At 39.4% G+C, this 26,524-nt stretch overlaps 1 protein-coding gene across 1 annotated transcript; it reads right to left on the bottom strand.

Moving 5' to 3' along the window:
* Positions 1-22,498, bottom strand: TRAF6 (TNF receptor associated factor 6). Its single transcript, XM_008001722.3, has 7 exons — positions 22,269-22,498; positions 13,982-14,299; positions 10,431-10,581; positions 9,052-9,210; positions 6,903-6,974; positions 4,513-4,590; positions 1-2,593 (listed from the first exon to the last, which is right to left on the bottom strand). The coding sequence occupies exons 2-7, from the start codon at positions 14,275-14,277 to the stop codon at positions 1,781-1,783; spliced, it is 1,569 nt and encodes a 522-aa protein (XP_007999913.1). The 5' UTR covers positions 14,278-14,299; positions 22,269-22,498; the 3' UTR covers positions 1-1,780.
* Positions 22,499-26,524: the final 4,026 nt, after the last annotated feature.

Raw genomic sequence — 26,524 nt, 5'->3', positions numbered from 1 at the left:
TTTACTTTTTAAATGGAATTTGACAATTATTTATTCATTGTAAAACAATCACAGGAACAGCAGCAGTGTGGGTTTCCCTTCGTAGAGGGTGGTATGCAGTGATTCTCAGGAGCTGGTTGGAAGGCACAGCTGAGGGACACAAACTGCCAGGAAATAATGTGGTTAACTAGCCAGGAGCTTGTGGTACTAATGGTGGCATGGGGAACAAGGTCTCTGCTTGACTTTTATTTTCACTCCATAACAAACTCACCAGATCAGGAGCCTAAGGGTAGGTGGGGAGGGAGAAGAGAGAAAAAAGCAAAGGGAAAGTTCAAAACGACACTCGCTGGGGCTGAAAACCACACTCCCCGGTAGATGAGGGCCTTGGCTTTCTCTTGAAATTAAGGCTGATCTAGAACACTGGCTGGGGACCCTGATTTGGCCTCTCTGGGGATACAATGTCATCTCTCGTTACCAGACAACTTTAAATGGTGGATGGATCTTTAGATCCTTTATAAGCTTATACTAGTTGCGGGTCTCCCTGAGAACAATTCCACAATATTTTATATCTATATATAGGCCTTTAACAAATACATGGCACACAAAAAAATCATCTTTCCCTATTAGGAAAATTTGGCTACTTCCAGGATTCCACAGGATCCTTCTCAGAACCTGCAGTTGTTAGGCTACAGCAACGTACTCAAGCTAAGTTGTGACACAATCACTATGACTTCTAATCTTAGTTTGGTGACCTCTTAGGTATCTCCAATCATCTCCCAGGTTTTAAAAAATTCTCATTATAGGAAATCAATTTTGTTCTATTTAATTGAACTAAAACAGAGGGTATTTGAAAGAGCTGAAAACTTCTGGCTCACATAGCTTCTGTCACCACCACCGAGATGCCACATGGGCTGACTACCTGAGTCACTTTTAATTTTTATGTTGCTGACTGTGTGTATCTCCTGTCTTGTAAGCATTAAACAACTGAAGACATATGCAGAGCTGTGAAATTCACTCTGCACCGAATAGACAAAAAGGGTTACACAGCATACAATGAGCACTTGGTATCCACATGGTTCTCAGCATTATAAACTCTGGGGAAGATGCTACTTCGTAACCTCAAGGAAATATGTAAGCAAGGCATAACTAACACTTAAACAAGTATTATTCAACAGACATGTTTACACTAAATAAGTAAGGTTATATTTAGGGTTTAAACTCATCCCTGAATATCCTTAGTAACAACCTGGAGGAAAAACGGGTGAATGAGAACTTAAGTTTTCCAAGGATTATGGTTCAAATCCTCTGAAATCTATAGCACGTTAAAAAAAATGAGAACTCAACTTTCTAGAGCAATAACTCTTCTCGAGGGCACTAGCACAAGGCGGTAGTGATTTTCACGTTTAATATATTACATATTACTATAAAATAGACTAACTTTTAAGGAAAGTTCATTATTATTAAAAGTTTAGTACTCCGAGTCTGGGCTTTCTGACAATAAAATACACCAGAGCAAAAGCCCAAGAAAGCACAACAAAGAGGTATACTAACTGACAAAATAGCTGCTGCAACATGCCACAGGCACTTCAGACCTAACATCTCTGAAAAAGCATGGAACGTGCGGATTCCCAGGAAAAAACTGCCTCAGATCATTTGTAACAGGAATAGTAAGTGACCTCTCTAACAACACTCACTAGTAGATATTACATCTTTCCTGCGGCTCATTTGCATGTTATTGAGAACAGGGCAAGGAAAGGCACTGTTTTCTCCAGGTAGTTGTTTTTGAACAAGTGAGGGCAAGCTATACCCCTGAATCAGTACTTCGTGGCTGAAAACCCTCCCTCCGAAGGCTACCCATGTCAAAGCGGGTGGAGACCTCACAGCGCACTAATAATGTGTCATCCTTAATGAAAGTTCTTTGTCTTAGGGCTTCCAGATGCATGAAAGTTACATAGCCAAAACCTTTTGGGTTCCGTGGGATTGTGGGTCGCTGGAAAGCAAGCAGGTCTGGTTTGGCATCCATTATCTCTTCGTGGTTTTGCCTTACGGGTGCTTCGGACTGATCAAGAATTGTAAGGCGTATTGTACCCTGGAAGGGCCAAGGGAGGTGGCTGTCATACTCTCCTTGCATCGTGTGGACAAAAAGGGATATATAGTTCGCACAGCGCTGGGCAGTCGGTAACTGAAGGTGCAAGCGCATGCACAGTTTGTACCCGGGTTTGCCTGTGTAGAACCCAGGGCTATGAATCACAACAGGTTTCTCCTCTTCTTGACATTTCAAATGCATTCCAAAGTTGCCAATCTTCCAAATGTAAATTCCATTGCACTGCTGTGCTTCAATTTCAGCAACTTTGTCTTCAAGGGTTCGAATGGTTCGTTTGAGCTCACTTACATATGTACTCTGAGTTTCCATTTTAGCAGTCAGCTCCCGGATTTGATGGTCTTGTCTTACAAGGCGACCCTCTAACTGGTGGATAGTTTCCTGGAAATTCCGGACCTCTGAGACATACCCAGAGTCGGGTATAAGGCTCAAACTATGAACAGCCTGGGCCAACATTCTCATGTGTGACTGGGTGTTCTCTTGTAGGTGGCGTGCCAAGTGATTTCTCTGCATCTAAAAATCAAGCACAAGCCTTAGACTGGGAATAGATACTGTGAGGAGCAGGAAAGGGACCTGGCCAGGTCAAATAAGAGGTTTTCAAGTAGTCACACCACTTCCCTCAATTCTCTACCATTTTCCTTTGCCTTCAACAGATTTTTGATCCAATGAGGCGACTCTGCCTCTTAGTTCACTGAAAAACAGACTATCTGATGACTACTCTCCCAGCTGTCACTCATATACATCTCCCTCCCACCTATAAAACATGTATTTATACACATCTTTCTTTTCTGACTGAGATGCCTGTCCTCTCCAAGATTAACATTCTACCTGTGCGCTAAATGTTACCTGACCTGTTGCAACACCCCAGAGATTTCACTCAGTGATTTTTCTTCATCTTCAAACATCTCTTCCTCTTTAGAATACAATTATTAAAATCTTTCCCATTAAAAAAGGACAAACCTCTCTGAAGATCTTTTGTCTCTCTCTCCAGTTAATATTAATACCATTTTCTTTTTTTTTTCCTTTTTTAAAGTCAAGAATATAGTCTATCTGTGTCGTCTGCAATTCCCAGTATACAAATCTATTGCAAATTGGATTTTTTTCCTGGCACCACGCTATTCTAAGGTCATTAAGAACATCCTATTACATGAAAAACATTCATAATACAACACTTTTTTTATTATAAAAGGTCACATAGTCTTTAAAAATCCTAGAAAATATAGATGACCAAAAAGAATGTTACCTATTATCTCACCTAACTTCCATTAACATTTTATTTCTTTCAAGTCTTTTTCTCTAAGCACAGAAATACAGAATTTTCCCACAAACTATAACCACACCATTTTGCTCATTTTATTTTTTAAATTATTAAATGTATGTTTGTTATACATAAGTCAGGAAAAAAAAAAGTATAATGGAAAAGCAAAAGTGTAACTGCACTCTCCAAAAAGAAAGACATAACTTAAACAATGATCCATCTCAGACATTTGACACTACTGATCATGAATCTTGAAACTAATTTTGGAGACCATAATAATACTTTCTCTTTGCCTGGTTCATCTGTTTCTTATACTGTTTGTTCATGGCTCTTTTCCTTGGTGTACTTCTCTTTCCTGTACATACTCTATCTGATTTCAATCACACCTTCCATTATCACCACAAATCACTTGCCCAAAGCAATACTTCAGTCCTAATTTCTCTTTGGGGCTTAAGACAGCACAGAATGCATGTCAGTCCTCTCCACCTGTTCCCTAGCTGGGTGAAGTCATATCTGTAACTCAATTCATTAAAACATTTTTTTTTTTTAAACTTCACCTCCAATCAGTTCTTCCTGTGTTCACTCTTTTTTGCTGAATGGCCCTTCCATCTACCCAGTGACAAAGGCCAGAAACCAAGAGTCATTCTAGATGCCTCCCTCTCCTTTACTCATCACATTTAGTTAGTCACATAGGCAATAGATCTTCTCTCCTAAATATGTACTGTCTCCTACATCTATCTTCACTGTCATCACCATAATTCAAGCTGTCTTCACTTAGGTATTTCCAACAGCTCAGGTACTAGTACCCCCACCTCCACCTCCACCTCAAATCATCTGCATTGCTACTGGGTTGAACTAGCACAACACTAACTGTAGTTCCTCAAATCACCATGCTCACTCTCTCTCACTGGTCTTCTCTCCCTTGTCTTCTTGGAAAACTATTTCACCTGTCAAGATTCAGCCCAAAGCATCATGTTTTTTCAAGTCTGTCTGAATGCTTTAGGCATTGCTAAGTATGCCTTTGCTTCTGCTCACAGCATCCATGAATAACTCTATTATATAACTTATTACACTGCTTTATAAACCATTTACATTCTTGTTATTCTCCACTACATGATGTAACTGGGTATTTTTTTACTTATATTCAAGAACTAAAAGAAAAAAAAAATCTTACCTTTTCATGGCAACCAAAAGTACTGAATGTGCATGGAATTGGAGCTGTAGGGCAGTCTAGATCATAATGATTAGGCATCTGAAATCCAAAACAAAGGCTGAAAAATCTTCCTTGCATATCATGTTTGATGCAGTAACATTTAAACTGTATTGTCAATGGCTGCTTTTGTACCATATTGGCAGTTGAATAGGTGCAGCATAAACCATCACCCACAAAGATTAAAATAACATTTACTTCCAAAAGTTATAGAGAAAGGAAATATCAACATCTCATCACAACCCCTCCAATTATTCAGAATTCAAGAAAATGAATTTGTTCCTCTTGCTGGGAACTGGCACCCTCTAGTGGCACTTTACAGAAAAAACACCTGACAACAGCTACAACTGCAAACTCCATAGACTCCCACTACGGTCTAGGCCATTTAATAGGAACCAGTCAACTGCATGCACTGAAGCCACTGACTACACGCATACTTTCCTCATGACCACCTTTCAAAAATCATCTTAACTTTTGTTAATCTGGGCATATGTTAGTTACAATGGGGAGACTCAGATGTTAGAAGGTACTTTAAACACATTAATAAAAGCTCTAAAGAAAGTCTCAGTCCTCGATGTTGGAATCTAAGACACATTCTCTAAGGTAAGATCCATTATACTCAATCATATTTTTTAAAAGAGGTGCCAAATTCCCTTTAGAAATTTAATTTAGCTATAGTTGTAGATATTTCAAACAGAAAGTACCTGAGAGGCCATTTATTATCATTCAATCCTTCACTTCTCAAGAGGGAACAGTGTAGAACAGGGGTCAATAAAATTTTTTGTAAAGGATCAGATAGTAAATATGGGCTGTACTGCCTCTGTCCCAAGTATTAAGCTCTACCACTGTCATATAAAAGTAGCCATACACAAGACATACACACATGGGCATGGCTCTTTCAATAAAACTTTATAAAAACAGGCAGGGAGACAATCTAGGGGGCAGGCCAGTTTGCTGATCCCAGATCTATTTAGAATGTCAACTTGTTAAAGATGAGAGGGCACAAATAAAACCAGTTAATACAGTTTAAAACTAGGATGAAAACCTAGGTTTTCTGACTCTTAGCCTAGGGTTTTTTCCTATATTTTCTTTTGCTGGGTTTTAATTTGTTGCATGGTTTCCTTTAAATATTAAAAGAGAGCAAAAAGGAAAATGAGTTAGGACTTCATAAGCAAAAGAAGTTTAACACCTTCAAATTAAGGCTTTGTTGGAAAAATTAATAGACTGTCAACAAACCAATGAAAAAGTTTTAAGTTAACAAACTTGTCCAGTGACAGGTTTTGCTTGCTGCTTCTCAGTAAGTTATGTCAATAATGATCTCTGGGTTTACAGATTTCATGGGTATATAAATATTTAATGGTTAATATTCATGTTTTGTGGGAAAACTCCCCAAATGTCAGAAGATAGCAATCAGATGGAATTTTCCTTTCTCTACTAATAGTCAAAACAGTCTTTGGGCTGGGCTTGGTGGCTTGCACCTATAATTCCAGCACTGCGGGAGGGCCACAGTGGGAAGACTGTTTGAGCTCAGGAGTTCGAGATCAGTCTAGGCAATATTACAAGACCCCATTTCTACAAAAAATCTAAAAAAATAAAAAATTAGCCAGGCATGGTGGTGCACACCTGTAGTCCCAACTCCTTGGGAGGCTGAGGGAGGAGGACAGCCTGAGCCAGGAATTTGAGGCTGCAGTGAGCCATGATTGTGTCACTGCACTCCAGCTTCGGCAACAACATGAGACTCTATCTCAAAAAACAAAAAAACAAAAAAATCCCACCATATAATTTTCTGTTATAGTTACTACTACTAATGATGCCCGATCGGTGGCCCACAGGACAACTGAACAGAAGGGCTACAGGTCCTGAAAATCTGAAAACTTCCCTGTATGCCTCAGGGATTACAGCTTCAATTAATACTCTCCTACTGAATAGAACTACTTTCCTTTATTTCATTGTTCTTTCTTATTCTTTCGGCCAATCTGTGGACACCTGAGAGCCTCATTTCCCGGTGTGTAAATAGATATACATCTTAGTTTTTTCTTTCTTTAAATGAGGACCCTTACTTTTGATTATTTTTATCTTAAAATTGGTTTTGTTGGGAATTTTTATGAATATACAAAAGCACAGGTATTATGTTAATGACTTAGGTATTCTAAGTACTTAAAAAGGGTTGGATGTTTTGTTCTTCTTTAAAGTATTTATTACTTACATTAATTAATATAAAAATTTTCCACACAGCTCTAATACTTCTTCAATCAGTATTTCTTTGCCTTATTGATTTAAATTTTCAATTAAAAATCCTAATTCACTTCTTTAAGCTGTTTATGAAAATAATAATTTATGAAAATGAGTAATACCTGTTCTCTGATGAGTATAGTATTGCAGTATTCACAGATGACATTTGCCAAAGGACAGTTCTGGTCATGGATCTAAATTTTATTCGAGAAATATAATTAAAGCATAAGAATATCTGAAAAAGTGAAAACAACTAATTTTGATAAAAAGCAATTTTTCACTATAAACAAATAAGGACATCAATTTGTATAAAGCAAAAGTGAGTGAAAGTGAGAGTAATATATAAAGCATATTTTCTTTCTCCTTCCCAGTGTAATAATGAGATTCATTCAACCTTCCAGCTCTTTAAAAGAGCAGGGTAGTATATAAAAAATAATTTTTCCAATTCCTTCCTTTTATCCTGAGGCGGTGCATCTGTAACTACTTTGGACATCATCTGCCGAGGCTATAATTCTCCAAAGGCAATCTTTTTCCAAAAATTTTCAGCAGCAGCATGACAATTTAATTAAAATTTCTTGTCAGTAGAGTTAAAGAACAAATCTTTTATTAGGGCATGAGGATTTGGTGCTCAGGTTCTCATATGCCCCACAAGGGTGAGCCTTATTTTCTAGAATATAATGACTTTAGTTGACGTGCTAAGAAATAATTAGCCTTCCAGGTTAAGTCAATCTAATTTACTAAAGTTTAGAAAGAAGTTGTCGGGCTTGGCGCGGTGGCTCACGTCTGTACTCCCAGCATTTTGGGAGGCTAAAGCGGGCAGATCACCTGAGGTCAGGAGTTTGAGACCAGTCTGACCATCATAGAGAAACCCCGTCTCTACTAAAAATACAAAAGTAGCCAGGCGTGGTGGTGCAGGCCTGTAATCCCAGCTACATGAGAGGTTGAGGCAGGAGAATTGCTTGAACCCAGGAGGTAGAGGTTGCGGTGAGCCGAGACTGCGCCATTGCATTCCAGCCTGGGCAACAAGAGTGAAACTCCAGCTCAAAAAAAAAAAAAAGAGAGGAGTTGTCATTTTACTCTGATTATGACTGAGACTTCTCTATATTTATATCAAGTTGGCTAACTTTTTTTGAATATTGTATCAATGTAATGGATATAATACACTTGATCTCAAAGTAGGGAAAAACTGCCAATATGAATTTATAAAAACTGTAGTTTAAGGATGTATCTAAGTAATAGAACAAAAGAACATAAATTATATGTAGGTTATTTTATAAAAGTATACATAGGATAGGGATCAAGGGCTTAGATTTCAGTGTTAGCTTTTTTATTGGCAATATTAATACAAGTCTACTTAATCTATCTCAGTTTCTGAATATAAAAACTGTCCTATAATCATGATGCTGTTAGGCACCATCAAGTTTCTTTTTAAAAGATAAACTTTTTGCCTGGTCTGGTGGCTCATGCCTGTAATCCCAGCACTTTGGGAGGCCGAGGCGGGCAGATCACCTGAGGTCAGGAGTTCGAGACCACCCTGACCAACATGGAGAAACCCCATCTCTACTAAAAATACAAAAATATTAGCCAGGCATGGTGGTACGCGCCTGTAATTCCACCTACTCAGGAGGCTGAGGCAGGAGAATCGTTTGAACCCAGGAAGCAGAGGTTGCGATGAGCTGAGATCACACCATTGCACTCCAGCCTGAGCAACAAGAGCGAAACTCCATCTCAAAAAAAAAAAAAAAAAAGATAAACTTTTAAATTTAACATAAAAAATGAGAAGTAAATGTAAATACATTAAATACATTATATATACAGCACGATGAAGTATCATCGAGGAAACAGACTTTGTGGGTTTGATTTATTCTTCATAATAATTATAACCCATTCTCTTTTTCAAAATAATTTTGTGTAGATCTTATGCAGTAATTATTCTACTTGTTTGTCTCCAATCCAAAATTGGTCATTAAAATATCACACGGGAAAGCTGCTTGGCATATGCCTTTCCTAGAAGTTTTGTTGCTTGCCTATCTACAATAGTGATAACTAGTATAAATGTTTTTTAAGAAAGACATGCAAATACAAATTCTACACTTACAAACTAAAATGGCTTATTGAAGCTTCTTTTCTTAAAAATCATTTTTCCCAAAATTGATAATATAGACTCAGAGTTGGAGTCACATCCTTATCTACTGCTAACCCCCTCAAGTACACATTGAAGAACAATGTTTTACGAAGTAGTGAATTTAACAACTCCAAGTTAGTACGTGCCTCTTTATCTTCAAATGCCACTGATGCAGCACAGTTGTCACAAGAAACCTGTCTCCTTGGACAATCCTTCAGAATGTGAATATTAATATGGAATTTTTGGAAGGGACGTTGGCATTGGGGACAATCCACAAGAGCAAACTCACAATGTGCTTGATGATCCTATAATAAAAAAATAATAGATTAGTATTAGCCAACTCTGAAGTCTTCTACATATAATCTCTCCTAATAATATACTGTTCTCTTTCAGCAGGCTACTGAACCTACTTTGTCTAGTGCACACCACAGAACCATTCACAATGTGAACGTCTTTAGTGAATTTTTTCAAATGGTCATGGATTGCAAATTTATACAAGAAATGTGAATTCTCAAGTTCATGCATCCAATTAGGGTAGAGAGTTGGAAAGAAGTCAGATTTCCCATTTATCAATTTATTACTGTGTCGAAAAGGCCACTCTCTTTTAAGAGCTAGTAAGTAAAAGGAGCAAGTAGCATAGCTGTCTTAAACATTTAATTTCAAATATAACAATAATATTTAATTTCTGGTAAAAATCACCAAGTTAATAATTGATCTATTTAGTTTAAAAGCAAATTATTTTATAATCTGATTGTTTCAGTTAATCTCAAACTATAGGAGTATTCCATTTAGTTCATAATAAAATGCACAATTTAAAAAACAGAAAAAAGTATAATGAGGATACCGAGATGATTACTTGGGACTTAGTGCTTATTTCAAAATGACAAAAATGAAGTTTTAAGATTAAAATGTGACACTTGTATTTTCTTTTTTGAGACGGAGCCTCACTCTGTTGCCTAGGCTGGAGTGCAGTGGCGCGATCTTGGCTCACTGCAACCTCTGCCTCCTGGTTTCAAGTGATTCTCCTGCCGTAGCTTCTTGAATAGCTGGGATTACAGGTGCATGCCACCATGCACCAGCTAATTTTTGTATTTTTAGTAAGAGACGGGGTTTCACTATATTAGTCAGGCTGGTCTCGAACTCTTGACCTCGTGATCCACCCGCCTCAGCCTTCCAAAGTGCTGGGATTACAGGGATGAGCCACTGTGCCTGGCCGACATTTGTATTTAAAATGCTCCTCAGGTTTACTGCAGATAAAACTTACCAAAAAAGCTTATGAAACAATATTGATTTTTTTAAAAAAAATTACTGCTAGGCAAAGCCAGAGTAGATAAAACAGTATATTTCTGGTTTCTACTTATATTTATATTCAATAATTAAAGGACTGGCATTAATTCAGCAAGAATTTATTAACTAATCATCATATGCTAGGTACTGGCAATAAACAGATGGACATAGCAAAGTCCTTATTCTGTAGGAACTTCCTTTTATACATGTGCTAACAGCTAGAAAAGAACTTTAATACCTCAAGATGCCTCAGTTCCATCTTATGCAAACAACCTTCATTTGGACACTTCACCATCAGAGAAAGAATCTCACGTTTTGCAAAATTGTCTGGAAATAGTTGATTTTCCAGCAGTATTTCATTGTCAACTGGACATTTGTGACCTGCATCCCTAACAGAAACAAAATACACACAACTAGATTTAAATATTCACTTTAGAAAATCCAAACAACTTTAATTCGCCATATATAAATTCTCCATTTACTGTTTCAGAAGGAAAAAACAATTTAACACATTATATTGCACATCACCAAAATAAACTGTTCTTTTATGAAATGAGTACAACTAGCAGCATATTGATAGCCTATCAAAAGCGAACGGATTTTTATACAGTAGGATAGAGTCCAGCTTTTTGAGAAAAATTAGCTGAGTAAGGTATTTTGATTGGTATAAAATGAAGTGCAAGTTAAGAATGGGAATTTTGGCCGTCTGGCCTCTGTGTTGTCACACCTATACAACACACTAGAAAGATGCTCACAGTGCTAATAACATGTCTATAATGCAATTGCTCAGTCATAAGTAAAAATTTCAGCACTTAGCAGTACCTCCATGAAGTCACATTTTAAAGTTTACTCTGAAATAGTCACTATAACACTCCAGCTAACAGGCAACAAAAGTCCTCCTTTATTTCTATGTCTAGGGTCCAATGTGACAGAAAGTTAAAGGACCTCTATGTCCTGCTTCTCAGTGGTTTATTCTTTCTTATGCTGGAAAACACTATCCTCAGAAAAAGACAATGGGGTTGTATTGAGATGCACTTTGATTCCTTGAATGACAAACTCAATGAGAAATTTCAGAGCAGTTCCTTTAAGAACATTGGCGCTGGTGTTTGTTTTTAAAAAGCTTATGGGGAGACAGAAAAAAAAAGCCTCAGACTTCTTTTTGTGGGTTGTATTTCCTTCTCAGACCACTGTCCCACTACTTTCAGGAACATCTTGCTATTAAAAAGCTGCTAAAGGTTAGCTACGTTCCTGGGCATGGCTGACACCTGGTAAAAAACTACATTTCTACCTACAGGAAAATCAATGATCCATAATATGCTACCATTTTACCTAAATACAACATAAATAAAAATAATTATACACAGAAAAAAAAAGTTGAGGCTGGGCACAGTGCTCATGCCTGTAATCCCAGCACTTTGGGAGACCGAGGTGGGTGGATCACTTGAGTTCAGCAGTTCAAGACTAGACTGGACAACATGATGAAACCCCATCTGTACCAAAAATACAAAAATTCACCAGGGATAGTGGGCATGCACGCCTGTAATCTCAGCTATTGGGGAGGCTGAGGCAGGAAAATCACTTGAACTTGGGAGGCAGAAGTTGCAGTGAGCCAAGATTGCACCATTGCACTCCAGCCTAGGTGACACCTCTGCATCAAAAAAAAAAAAGTTGCGCCTTTAATTCTGCTCTCATGTATAGAGCGGTTGCAACTAGGGGCAATTTTGACCCCCAGGGGATATTTTGGGACTTCTAAGTGCAGGAAAGGAGGATACTAATAGCATCCAGTGAGCAAAGGCCAGGGATGCTGCTAAAGATCCTACAACACACAGGACATTCTCCCATGACAAATAATTATCCAGCCCAAAATATCAATAATGTTGGCCAGGTGCAATGGCTTGTGCCTGTAATCCCAGCACTTTGAGAAGCTGAGGTGGGTGGATCATAAGGTTAGGAGTTCAAGACCAGCCTGGCCAAGATGGTGAAACCCCATCTCTACTAAAAATACAAAAAATTAGCTGGGTGTGGTGGCAGGTGCCTGTAATCCCAGCTACTCAGGAGGCGGACACAGAGAATTGCTTGAACTCGGGAGGCAGAGATTGCAGTGAGCTGAGATTGTGCCACTGCACTTCAGCCTGGGAGACAGAGTGAGACTCCATCTCAAAAAATAAAAAAAATAATAAAATAAAATAATGTCGAGGTTGAGAAAATCTACCCAAAATAGATCTTGTAAAGTCAGCACTGTGTAATACATTTTTCCCCAAAATTGGAACAACAGACATTACTTTTTGTGATTTAAATTAAGCCAAGTCCCGAGTATGGATGTAGTTACTCTTAAATTCAAATTTTATAGAAAAGTTAATGTAAAAGTTGGCAGATAAAAACTTTTTGGAGACTAACAAATTGCCAGGACAGACTTACAATGAATTCACTAATATAACTAGATGGCTATTTATTTGAAGAACATAAAATCTGCCCCCCTTCATCCAATTTTTTGTCCTGTATAGGAATCCTTAGTCACCTAAAAAATTTCTATGTACTTTTGAATTACAGTAAAATGTATCTATTTCCATGGAAATTGCAAGTACTTTCATTCAGTTAAAGCAACCACGATTTACTGATTACTACGGGTCAGGCACTATTTCCAGAACTTGGGAAAAATCAAGAAACAAAACAGATCTAAAACTTTGCTCTCAAGAAGTTTATAATCCAGTGGGGCAGACAATAAACACATAAATTATTTGGTGCTTTAGAAGGCAGAAAGTGCTAAGGGAAAAAAGAAAAGTAGAGCCAGGTGGAGAGATTGGGAGTGTCTGGCAAGAAGGGTGGAACCACACTGTGGTATAAACAGGGTGGTGAGGGGACCTATGAGAAGGTGACATTTGAGCCAAAGAGGAAGAGTTAAGGGGTTAGCTGTGGCAAGAGTGTTGCAAACAGAAGAGCTAAAGCCACTCACCAAGGTAGGAGTGTGCCTGACACGTTCAAGGAATAGCAAAGAGGGAATGAATGTGTAGAAGGACAAAGAGTGCAGCAGAAAAGAGGTCAGGAAATGAATCATGGGCCTATTATACAGAGTCATAAGGAGTTTAGTTTTTACTCCCAGATACCCTGCTACAATGGTCTGAGCAGAGATGACACCATCTTACTTATTTTACTAGGTTCGCTCTGGCTGTTGTATTGAGAACAGCCTGGAAGAAGGCACGAATAGAAAACAGGACTGTTAGAGAGCTGGTGGTGATTCACAACAGGATGGTGGTAGAGGCAGGAAGTGAGTAGGGCCTGGAGTTTGGATATATTATGAAGGTAGAGCCTTCAGTTAATACTTTCTTTAAAAATACTGGTAATTTTAGAGTTGACCATACACTTTAGGTAATAGGCAAGATTTAACATGCCTAAAATCACAATAACTGATTGCTTACAGTCAGTATTCTTTGTGTGGTTGAGATTATCCTTCTCTAGTAGCATCACAATTTAAGGTACATTTAAAAAATACTATTTTCTTTAAAGCATAGAGTCACTCCCCAGTCTGCATTAGAACTTCTTTAAGTAAAAGTAGCAAATTATTTACTTATTTATCCAAGGGTCAAGAGAGGAGGAGATTCAGGTCACTTTTCACACAACAGTGGAAACTGGGATAAGAATCTAACTTTCTCAATTTTCTGTCCATTATTCTTTTTTCCTAAGTAGCTTTTTATGTGTAAGACTACTTTTGGGATGTTCCATGTTCTATGTAATAATGTTCTCTGCATCTGGTTCTGTTATAGGCCACCATTCTTTCTTACGCTCACGTACCTTATTGATTTTATGATGCAGGCTTTGCAGAACCTATGGCCGCATGGTGTTTGCACTGCTTCTCGTAATGCCATCAAGCAGATGGGGCATTCGTACTTGCTTTCCAGGGGTGGGTCAAACTCTACATCATATCCCTGGATCTCCTCCATAAATGAGCTGGAGAGGTTCCCCGTGCTGGCAGTTCCACCCACACTATCATCTTTTGTTGCAGCGCTACAGGAGCTGGCCATGGCCACACAGCAGTCACTTTCAGACTGGCTGGATCCACAGCTGTTTTCACAGTTTAGCAGACTCATAGTAACTTGATTATCACTTGCTCTGTAGAAACAAGAAAAAATGCCTTTATAAGAAACGCACACACTCACACCCCACACATATAATATATCATAGCTTATCTATACAAGTTACTTTTTAATTCATGTACCTCAGCTGTATTGTTTACAGAAAACTTTTATAAATGTTTTGAGCTTTTTCACGACTATTATAAGTTACCTGATTCTCTCCTTCAATAAATATATATTATTATTTGTGCAAATCACTTGGAGCACACAAAGAAAGCTAGGTCCCTTCAGAAGTTCATGATCTAGTAGAATGACAGCATATAAAGTTTAAAAAGGAGAAGCACCTCAGTTGTAATACTCTTCTATATCACAATTATCTGTTTACATGTCTGTTTCCTGATTGAGCTAAATATTTTAATTTCCATTTCCTCAGTACTTAGCACAAGATTTTTCATCCAGTAAGTGTTCACTAAGCATTGCTAAAGAACTTATCCATGGTGTTGAAGTTCCTTCAACTATTCTGAGCTGAAGGGAATAGTATGGCTAGCAGCTCGGTGCCAGGAAAAGCAGTACACAAGGAATCAGGTGATCATGTGCCACTATCAGATGCGTGATTAGAGCAAGTTACTTAACCATTTAGATCTTGGTTTCTTTTCTAGGTCTAAAATTCTATAAGGACTTCTAAATGCTCAGTGTGGAGATTTCTATTAGGTATTAAAAATAGAATTGAAAAAGTGTATTTTTATGTCCTTCTGCCTTCAGTCAGGTCAAGTGACTATGTTTCATTATTAATGACTGGAAAAAGAAGTGATGTTTTGTTTGCCTATGGAAAACTATTGGTTTCATGAGCAGAGGAGATACCCTCAAATTCTAAGCCATTATAGTATTTACAAGCAAGAAGCTAATACGTAAGAGCAATTCACAGCCCATGTAACCACATCTGTATTTTAAATAATTACTTTTGAAAAAAATTTCTAGTATGTGCCAGATATCATTCTAGAAACAGAATGTAGGCCTCCAGTCATATTCTCCTGCTTGTCTCACTTTTATGTAAAATTCCTTGCTGCCACTGCACCAAATCAAAGATTAAGACAGTAGTACTCAATCCTTTTACCTCTACAAATACCTTTTCATTCTTTTCAAAGATCTCAGTAGCACTTGATGACCACCTACAATGAGGCACTATTCTGGCTGGAAAGGCAGTGCTAATAAGTGGTGATGAGCTCAGGTGCTAGAATTGAATGACATGAATTCAACTCTTTTCTTCCATTTATGAGCTGGGCAAATTATATAACCTTTCTGTGCTTCAATTTTCTCATCTGTAAAATGGTTCTAACAATAAAATCCACCTGAGTTACTCAGAGGATTAAATGTGTTAATATGTGCAAAGCACTTAGAACAGTGCCAGGCAGTAAGAATGAGTTACAACAACAACTTCATGTAGTATTTTACTTAAGTTTTGTTGTCGCCACTTATCAAAGTGGTAGTTATGGGGCTTAAAAGGTTAAGTAACTTACCCAAGACTACCCAACTAATAAGTAACAGAGTTGGGATCAGAACCCAAGTCTACCTGACCTTGGAGCTTTGCGCTTTGCACTACACTACTTTTATCCATGTTTTGACCAATTTGTCCATGAAGCTGCATTTATAATTTATTTGCCTTTATTTTATTACACTAAAGTGCTGGCCACAGCAACTATTAAACATGGTCTGTCCAGCACTACTACACTAAATTGACAGAATTCCAAAGAATCTGCAAAGAAACTTGGCATGTAGTTTACTTGTTTAGGTTTTTTTGTTTTGTTTTGTTTTTTGTTTTTTTTTTTTTTTGGGAGACAGAGTCTCACTCTGCTGCTCAGGCTGGAGTGCAATGGTGCAGTCTCAACTCACTGCAACCCCTGCCTTCTGGGTTCAAGCAATTCTCCTGCCTCAGCATCCCCAATAGCTGGGATTACAGGCACCTGCCACCACGCCCAGCTAATTTTTGTATTTAGCAGAGACGGGGTTTTGCCATGTTGGCCAGGCTGGTCTGCAACTCCTCACCTCAAACGATCCACTTGCCCTGGCCTCCCAAAGTGTTGAGATTACAGGTATAAACCCCTGTGCCCGGCTGTGGTTTATTTAATTTTGATACAGTATGCCCTAAGTTAAAAATAGCTCCCATAGCCTTGCTATATCTGATGTGGACTCCTAGGGAAAGTTCATACAGATTGAAAGGAAGCAAACAATGGCAAGACAGCAGAAAACAGCAGAACTAGTCACTACAGCTGAGTCATAAAATAGGGTATATGGCCCCCTTTATACCTTCCAAATCTGAGGACAAATGATGCTGTTATGCTACACTAGGGTATATATCCTTTGTTATCTTTATTCCCATATACAGGCATACTCAGACAGTTTGGGTTCAGTTCCAAACCACCGCAATAATCCAAATACCATAATAAAGCAAGTAATACAAATTTTTTGGTTTCCTAATACATATAAAAAGTCATGTTTATACTATACAGTAGTCTATTAAGTGTGTAATAACATTATGTCTAAGAAGACAATGCATATACCTTAACTGAAAAACACCTTATTGCTAAAAACTGCTAGTGATCATCTGAGCCTTCAGCAAGCTGTAATGTTTTTTGCTGGTAGAGAGTCCTGCCTCAATGTTGATGGCTGTTGACTGATCAGGTTGGTGATTGCTGATGGCTGGGGTGGCTGTGAAAACTTCTTAAAATAATACAACAATGAAGTTTGCTACCAAGAAGTATTTCTCTGTAGCATGTGATGTTGTTTGATAGCATTTTCCCTCAGGAGAACTTCTTTCAAAAATAGCGTTAATCCTCTCAAATCCTGCCACTGCTTTATCAACTAAGTTTGTAGAATATTATAAATCCTTTGTTGTTATTTCAACAATGTTCACAGCATCTTCACCGGGAGTTGACTCCATCTCAAAAAACCACTTTCTTTGCTCATCCATAAGAAGCAACTCTTCATCTGTTCAAGTTTTACCATGAGACTGCAGAAATTCAGTCGTATCTTCAGACTCCACTTCTAATTCTAGTTCTCTTGTTATTTCTACCATATCTTCAGTGACTTCTAATGAAGTCCTGAACCCCTCAAAGTCATCCATGAGGGCTTCTTTCAAGTTCAACTTCTTTCAAACTCCTGTTAAGGCGGATACGTTGACCTCCTCCCATGAGTCACAAATGTTCTTAATGGCATCTAGAAAGGTGAATCCTTTCCAGAAAGTTTCAATTTACTTTGTCCAGATCCATCAGAGGACTCACTCTCTATGGCAGCTATAGCCTTATGAAATGTAGGTTTTAAATAATAAGACTTGGAAGTCTAAATGACTCCTTGATCCATGGGTTACAGAATGAATGTTATATTAGCAGGCATGAAAACAACATTAATCTTGAACATCTCCATCAGAGCTCTTGGGTGATTAGGTGCATTGTTAATGAGAAGTAACATTTTGAAAGGCATCTCTTTTTCCTGAACAGTTCTTGACAGTGGGCTTAAAATATTCAGTAAACTACACTGTAAACAGATATGCTGTCATCCAGGCTTTGTTGTTACCTTTATAAGGCACAGGCAGAGTAGATTTAGTATAATTATTAAGGGCCCTAGGAGTTTCAAAAGCGTAAATGAGCACTGGTGTCAACTCACAGTCACCAGCTGCTTAGCCCCTAACAAGAGTCATCAGCCTGTCCTTTAAAATTCTGAAGTCAGGAACAGACTTGTCTATAGCTATGAACACCCTAGGTGGCATCTTTTTCCAATAAAAGGCTGTTTTGTATACACTGAAAATTTGTTGTTTGGTGTAGCCACCTTCATCAATGATCCCAGCTATATCTTCTGGATAATGTGCTGTAGTTTCACATCAACACTTGCTCTTTCACCTTCCACTTTTATGTTATGGAGATGGGTTTCTTTCCTTAAACCTCATAAACCAATCTCTGTTAGCTTCCAACTTTTCTTCTGCAGCTTCCTCACCTCCCTCAAACTTTACAGAATTGAAGAGAATTAGGACCTTGCTCTGGATTAGGTTTTGGCTTAAGGAAATGTTGTGGCTGGTTTGATCTTCCATCCAGACCACTATAGCTTTCTCCGTATCAGTGATAAGGCTGTCTCACTTTCTTATTAGTGAGTTTACTGGAGTACCACTTTTAATTTCCTTCAACAACTTTTCCTTTGTATTCACAACTTGGCTAAATGGCCCGTTTTGGCTTCTGATGTGCCTTCTTCAGTAAGCATAATTATTTCTAGCTTTTGATTTAAAGTGACAGACCTGTGGCTCTTTGGTTCACTTGAACACTTAGAGGCCATTGTAGGATTAATTGGTCTAATTTCAAAACTGTTGGGTCTAATTTCAATATTGCTGTGTCTCAGGGGAGTGGGGAGGCCTCAGGAGAGAGACAGTAAGGATACCAGCTGGTCAGTGGAGCAGTCAGAGCTCTCATATTTATTAAGTTCACCATCTTATATGGGTGTGGTTCATGTACCCCAAAACAACAATTACAATAGTAACATCAAAAATCACTGATCACAGATCACTATAACAGATATAATGAAGTTTTAAATATTGCAAGAATTACAAAAATGTGACAGACAAATGCAGTGAGCACATGCTATTGGAAAAATGGCATGGAAAGACTTGTATAATACAGGGTTCACATAAATCTTCAACATGCTGAAGAAAAAAAAAGCAGTATCCATGAAGTGCAAAAAACCAGTGCTATAAAATGAGGTATACAGATAAACCTCATTTTATTTTTGTGTCCAATTACTTCCTTAGGTAAATTTCCTAGAGGTAGAATTGTTGGATCAGAGGGTATGTAACTTTTTAAGCTTTCTGATAGATAATCCTGGTTATCCAATATGTGTCAAAGACATTCTAATTTCCACTCCCACAAGCATGGTATATATATGCAGGAGTCCATTTTTCTCTACCCTTGACAATATTAGGTATTGAACCATTTTTTTAAAAGTAAAATCACTTTTGAGAAATTAGTATTTATTTGGTTATAGGACATATATCCAAGGGCTGGCCAGAAGACAAAGGCAGAAATTATGAAGCTAGGTGTATCTTTTCTTTTCTGCCCAAATGTCCAGCTCAAAATTTAGTTTATTGGACAGTCTATATACTGCCTGCTTCCAATTCAGTTCAAAAGGCTTGAAGGTCTTTAGGTTTGAAGAGACCTTTTATAGCTAATGTGTACCTAAGAAAATCTGTCTAATCAGTTATAATTCCTTAAAAGGAACTCCACTATGGGAATGCAGTGTGACATAAAAGTGAGCATGTTCAAAATCTATTTGCCTTCAAGTTTTACATTACTTTCCATGCTTTAAGAAGCAATCCAGAGCTTTCTATCTTCCAAATAAACTTTTTTATATAGTCACCCTTAAGTCCATAGTATACAGTTCCATGTAATTGAACATAAAGGGAAAATTAAGTTAAAAACAGTTTTTGACTGCCACTTAGCATTTTTGTTTCCTCTTTCTTTGGTAAGTCAAAACATTTTGTCCCTTTAGTTTTAAGCATCGCAATGAGTTTAGGAACAATCACCTTTCTAACTTAATTATAATGATAACTAATACTAAGAGAAGAACAAAAAGTGCTTTGTGTCAGTTACAGAAGTAAATAAAAGATGATCTGGCATGCATGCAGAAAATATTGTGCTCTATCAGGATGTTTTTTTTACTTTTTAACCTCCTACTGTGTCATAGGAGCTGCTACAAAAGCAGGCTGGAGATAGAACTTTGATTTTACATAAGAAAGAATATGTTTTTGTAAAAAATATATATATATTTTTGTAAAATAAATAAATATATATATATATATATTTTTTTTTTGTCAGGGTCCTGCTCTATTGCCCAGTCTGGAGTGCAGTGGCACGATCATGGCTCACTGCAGCCTCCACCTCCTGGGCTCAAGTGATCCTCCCACCTCAGTCTCCCAAGTAGCTGGGACCACAGGTGTATGCCACCAAGCCTGGTTAATTTTTGTATTTTTTGTAGAGACAAGGTTTTGCCATGTTGCCCAGGCTGGTCTCAAGCTATCCTCCCACCTCAGCCTCCCGAAGTGCTGGGATTACAGGCATAAGCCATCATGCCAGGCCTAAAATAAAAATTTCTTACAGCCTCTATTCTACTTACTTACGTGGCTTTCTACAGGAATTAATAAAGGGATGGAACAAAGTATAAATCGTTCCTTAACTTGTATGTTAAGAGTGTCCTGATTGTAATTCCCTTTTGCAGTTGTGAAATCTAATAAGCACTACCTTAAATATTATGGAATGTAACTAATGCTAACTTACTTCAACTGTAAAATGAGTAGTACTGAAGACAGCCTTGTCATAAATCATGATTTAAATTCACAAATTAGTATCTGGGTGTACATTATCATCAAAGGAGAATACTGTAAAATATCTTGGAGGAGGGGGAAGTAGGATGATGTACAAAATGTTTGTCCTCCAAGGCAGATGCTAAGGAGATATGAGCCAAGTTAAAAGAAGTCAACGGGTTATGTCTTAAATGAGTCAATTTTAAGTCAACTGAAATTCATACATGAGTAAACATGTAACTTATTAAAGTAAAAACCATGTAAAGAAAATAGGAGAAATTACCTTTAATTTCCTACTAGCTTTAGAAACAGAAACTGTTTACCAGCTTCTTAAATTTCTAAAATGTGAAGACGTACAAATGTACTCCAATGGCCAAGAGATGCTGCAAAATATTCAACTGTTGTGCCTTAACTTAGAATCCAAATTCAGGGGGCATTCCCCTTCCTGGGCACTATTTATTCTGCTCCAGGAGGCGAGGATTTGAACTTCTCTCCAAATCTAAGTGGCCAAAAGTCTATCGGCAATATATGCCCAAATTTATCACAGAGAAGACCTCACGTTACAATTCTGAAATACTGTGGTGCATGCAGGCTGAAACTCTGATGTAATCCTGTACCCACCACATGCCCGACTCCTTCCTAGAGTCACAAAAGCAGCCACATTGTTCTTACCTATACCCTCAGCCTCAAAATCAGAAAAGCCCCTCTCCCTTCCCTAGCAACGAAAAGAGAATGAATGAAATGACAGCGGCCAAGTTCACAAGGCCAACACAGAATTTCTTAACCAGTTTTTCTCGTTTCTATATGGAACCTGTGTAACAAGACATTCAGAAATAGTCATCTGCTCCCAGAGAAAGAAACAATCAAATACCATACAGCGAAGCTGCTAATACTTTAGGTGCTTTCTGTTCACATTCAAGACAGTCCTAACTCAGCTGGAGTTCCCCTAAAGCCAAATACTAGGAACAGCTTTATCAACCCGGCGTCTGGAACAGTCGCTCGAACTACCGACTGTAGGGGTGGGGGAGGAAACATTCGTGTCATCTGAGCCTTTTTTTTTTTTTTTAAACTCGCTGCCTGAGACTTCTATCGAGTTGAACAGGGAATCCAAAAATAGCTTTCCCATGACAGTGACAGACGGAGTCTCCAGGAACGTAAAGGATTTTTAAAAAATTTAAGCAGGTGTTTGTTCCAAGGAGCGGAAAACTGCAGGAGGCAATTTCCTTATCTGGGAAGGGGAAAAAGCGGAGTGAGGGGAGCAAGGTTGAGGAAGGCGACGTGGGGTTTTTTAGGGGGTGGAGTGAGCGAGGAAGAGGAGGCCTGGGGAGCAGAGGTCAGGGGACAGGGAACCGTGTCCGCGACCTGTGGGAAGCGTGGAATCAGAGAAGGCGTCCCGACCGGCGGGAAGCGAGGGGCAGGGAACGGTGTCCCCGACCAGCGGGAAGCGAGAGGACAGGGGCGGCGTCCGCGACCTGTGGGAAGCAAGGGAGCAGAGGCGGCGTCCCTGACCTGTGAAAAGCGAAGGGACAGGGCAGGCGTCCCCGACTGGTGGGGAGCGAGGGGACAGAGACAGCTTCCCCGACCTGCCGAGAGCGAAAGGGCGGGGGGCGGCGTCCCGCTGGGAAGCGAGGCTGCGGCCGCCAGAAGGAGGCGCCTGAAGGAGACCCACCACTCAAGTGCGCAGGGAGGCCGAACCAGGCGGGCAAGGCTCCCCCCGAGCTGCACGACTCCGCTCAGCCAAGGTGCTGGTAGAGGACGGATACAGACACTGCGCGCCGAGACGTGGCTGCTTGGACGTCAAACTCTGGGTCTAATGGGCTCCGTCGCCATCTCCGCGAACCGTCCACAGGCCAAGCCCCAGCTGCGGACGCCACTGCTTCCGCCTTCTCTGCTGGCTGCGGGGAGCGAGGGGCAGGGAGCGCGCGGGGGAGGAGACAGAGCGGCCGACTTCGGCGAGAGTGCCCCCTGGTGGTGATCCTCCAGGCGGACTGTGGCGCGGGCCGGGCCGGGCCCCCAGCCCCGCCGCCTGGGTTTCTTCCAGCTCGCGCGTCCCACCTGGGAATTCGTTGCGCCGCACAGCCAAACCTGAGTACGTCAATGGGTGTGTGTTGCAATGGGGATGGCGACGACAAGATCACTCCCCGAACAACTTAATTTGGTGAGCAGCAGTGACAGTAGTAATCCCAAACTGCGCTTTTATAGCACTCCTATCCCAGCAGGAGAAAACCCCAGCTGGGCTAGATCGCTTGACCTTCAGGAATTCTTAAATCCCTCCCCAGCTCCACCTTCCTTGCCCAGGAAGTTTCCGCGATCCATAGAACCCTCTATTATTACCTGCTCTTCCCCTTCATCCGGTCCAAGGGAGTCAGCCCTTGCATTAAATATTTCTTTGAATTTCCTGCCAACAACACCAGCCCTTTGTTTTTCTCTGTCATGGGAAAGCTATTTTAAATTCCCTGTTTAACTGGTCATAAACGTCTAGGGAATGTACCACGCATTTGCTGGAGAAGCACAAAAGATTTCCGTCCACCTCTGCGTATTTGGTTCATCGTCCACCTCTTAGGAGAGGTTTTCCAGGATAGTGGTCATGTGTATGTATCCTGAAGCCAGAATGCTTGGTTCCAATCCAGTTTTTCCCTTAATAAATGTGTGATTCAGGTAAAATACTTAATCCGTACTTTTTCAGTTTTCTCATCTCGTATTAACATGGGGATAATAATAGTATCTACCTCATAGTGTTGTTGGAAGGATGAGATAAAATATGTAAAGAAGTTATTTAAAACTATCTGGCCAGGCACAGTGGCTCATGCCTATAATCCCAGTACTTTGGGAGGTTGAGGCAGGAGGATCACTTGAGGCCAGGAATTTGAGACCAGCCTGGGCAATATAGTGAGACCCCATCTTTACACAAAATTTAAAAATTACCTGGGTGTGGTAGTGCACATCTGTAGTGTGAGCTACTCTGGAGGCTGAGGTGGGAGGATGGCTTCAGCCCTGGCAATTAACGCTACAGTAAGCCATGATTGCACCACTGCATTCAGCCTGGGTGACAGAGTGAGACTTTGTCTCAAGGAACAAACAAACAGACAAACAAACCCAAAACTATGACATAGTATGGGCTCAATAAATGTTACCAATACTGTATGTCCTACTTTCTGGCTGCCAATATTCATTAAAAATGCTTCTTTTTTTAAAGAAGAATTTGTCCCTGGTTCTCAGGTTCTATCAACCCCCGTTTAAAAAGATTGTATTTTGAAATACTTAAGACATAAAAAGAACACAAACATCTGTGTGCTCACCACCCAGCTTTAAAAAATAAAACATTGCCAGCCTTTGTGTATCCCTCCCTAGAAACTCCTCTTATAAAATTAAATCTCTTATGGGATGGAAGAAAAGATCATTATATGAAATTGAGAGCTAGAGAAAAGGAAGAGCAAGAGAATCAGAGTTCCCTCCACTTCTTAATGTGAGTTCTGGGGCAGGTTACATAACCTCCATGGACTGCAATGACCAAAAACCATAAAAAAGGGGATAATGTGTACCTTACCAGGCTTTTGTCAGGATAAAGTAATAAAAGCCTATTGTGAGAGACCCCAGCACCAGGCTTTCAAAAAGTTTAGGTGTTCTGTGTATGTTTCTTTACATCGTTTTCATAAGTGCCTTCAAGGGGCCTTTTCCTACGTCTTCAAATCCAATTTATTCAATATAGGAGAGAGTTTTAGTGCTCATCCATGCCTTGGGCACACAGGAAACTTACAAATACCATTTCCCTTTGCAATCAGGCAGGGCCATGTGACTAGTTCTGGCCTGTGTGCTATGAGGAGAAGGATGCATAACATTCCTAGGTCAAAGCGTTTTATTTTCATTGCAAGACTCTTTTCCCTGTGTGCAACCAAGAAGCAAAGGGCAGCTATAAGAGGGAAGAGATGGATCACACAGTTGATGTATAAGGGCAGTTGCCTTGGAAAGTCAACCCACCTGCATTGGACTTACATGAGCAAGAAAACAAACGCCTGTTATTTTAAGCCGTTGAGATATTGGGATTGTTTTTTCTGCTGCATAGCTAAGCCTACTTTATGCACAGTTCTTTCTTGAAGTCTTTCCTGATACTAGAAATAAGAAAGCCATAGTTCTACTCCTGCTTCTGCCTCTCACTGGAATTGGGACCTGGTCAGATGTCCTTATCTATAGAGTTGTAATGAAATCTATCCTATCTTCTTTTCAGAACTGTTATGAGTTCAAATGAGGTCACATGGAAAGATACCTTGTGAACTAGCAAGTCCTACAGAGATGGAAAGAGTTGAATATTCCTATTAGTAAGGTTACCTATATACAGCAACCACAATGATTAGGTTTCCTGAAAAGCTGCTATTAGGTTGGTGCAAAAATAATTGTGGTCTTTGCTTTTACTTTGAATGGAAAAAACGCCAATTATTTTGTATCAACCTAATAATTTAAAATATTTTGTCCAGTTGTCCTTATAAGTAAATCAAATGTGAATAAAAATATAGTCTCTGTATCTTCTGCAGTTTCAATGCATCCCCTAAATTTCACGTGTTGGAAACTCGATCTCCAGTGTGGTGGTTTTGGGAGCTGGGACCTAATGAAAGGTATTTGGGTCATGGAAGGACACTCTTCATGAATGGATCAATGGCATTATCATGCGAGTGAATTCGTTATTCTGGGAGTAGTTTCCTTATAGCGGGACAGGTTTGGTCCAGCCCCATCTTTCTCTCCATCTCTTTCTTTCACTCTTGCCTTCTTTTTGCCCTTCCACCATAGGATGACACAACAAGAAGGCTCTTACAAGATACCAGCCCCTTGAGTTTGGACTTCCCAGCCTCCAGAACTAAGCCAGTAAATTTCTGTTCATTATAAATTACCCAGTCAGTGTTATGCTGTTATAGCAGCACAAATTGAACTAAGACAATATCATTCCTGGGTTGCTGTTTCTCACATCCTGTTTGAAAAATGAACTAGGATATACTTTTACACAGCTGAGGGTAGAGTTGGGAAGGTAAAACTTCCCCAAACATTTGGAAATAAGATGGCTCCTTACAAGTTGAATTATAAAATTATGACACAATTCATTAGGTCAAAATATACTTATTGAACAACCATTATAAGTGTGTGTGGCAGCCTGCCTTGAAGATGGTATTTATGCCCATGTGTAGTTTGCATACATAGGGCTGCCTCATGTAACAGTATATTAGTCTGTTCTCACACAACTGATAAAGACATACCTGAAACTGGGTAATTTATAAAGTAAAAGAGGTTTAATGGACTCACAGTTCCACGTGACTGGGGAAGCCTCACAATCATGGTGGAAGGCAAAAGGCATGTCTTATATGGCAGCAGACAAGAGAGAGAATGAGATCTAAGCAAAAGGGGTTTCCCTTTATAAAACCATCAGATCTCGTGACACTTATTCACTACTACAAGAGCAGTATGGGGGAAATTGTCCCCATGATTCAATTATCTCCCACTGGGTCCCTCCCACCAAACATGGAAATTAGGAGAGCTACAATTCAAGATGAGATTTGGGTGGGGACACAACCAAACCATATCAACAGGATATTGTGAAAATGACAGAATGTTTCTCCCTAGACTGGGCTGTAGAAGACATTGCAGCTTCTGTCTTGCTCTCTCTTATTTGCTATGAGGGAAACACCTGCCCTGTCCTGAAGTTTAGTAGCCCTTTAGAAAGGCTGCTGAGCAACTGAGCCCTCTTGCCAATATTCTGACAATTGTGGAGGCTTTCTGCCAAAGCCTCATGAGTGAGTCATCCTGGAAGTGGATCTTCCAGCCCCAGTCAAGCCATCAGATGACATCTTGACTGCAGTCTCATGAGAGACCCTAAGCTGGAACCTACAAAAACTGTGATATAGTAAATGTTGTCTTAAGCTCTAAATTTTGGGTAATTTG

Source organism: Chlorocebus sabaeus, chromosome 1, assembly GCF_047675955.1.
Source record: "Chlorocebus sabaeus isolate Y175 chromosome 1, mChlSab1.0.hap1, whole genome shotgun sequence".
NCBI classification, from domain to species: Eukaryota; Metazoa; Chordata; class Mammalia; order Primates; family Cercopithecidae; genus Chlorocebus; species Chlorocebus sabaeus.
Note: the sequence above shows the minus strand (reverse complement) of the source record. Positions and strands in the feature narration are given on the sequence as shown.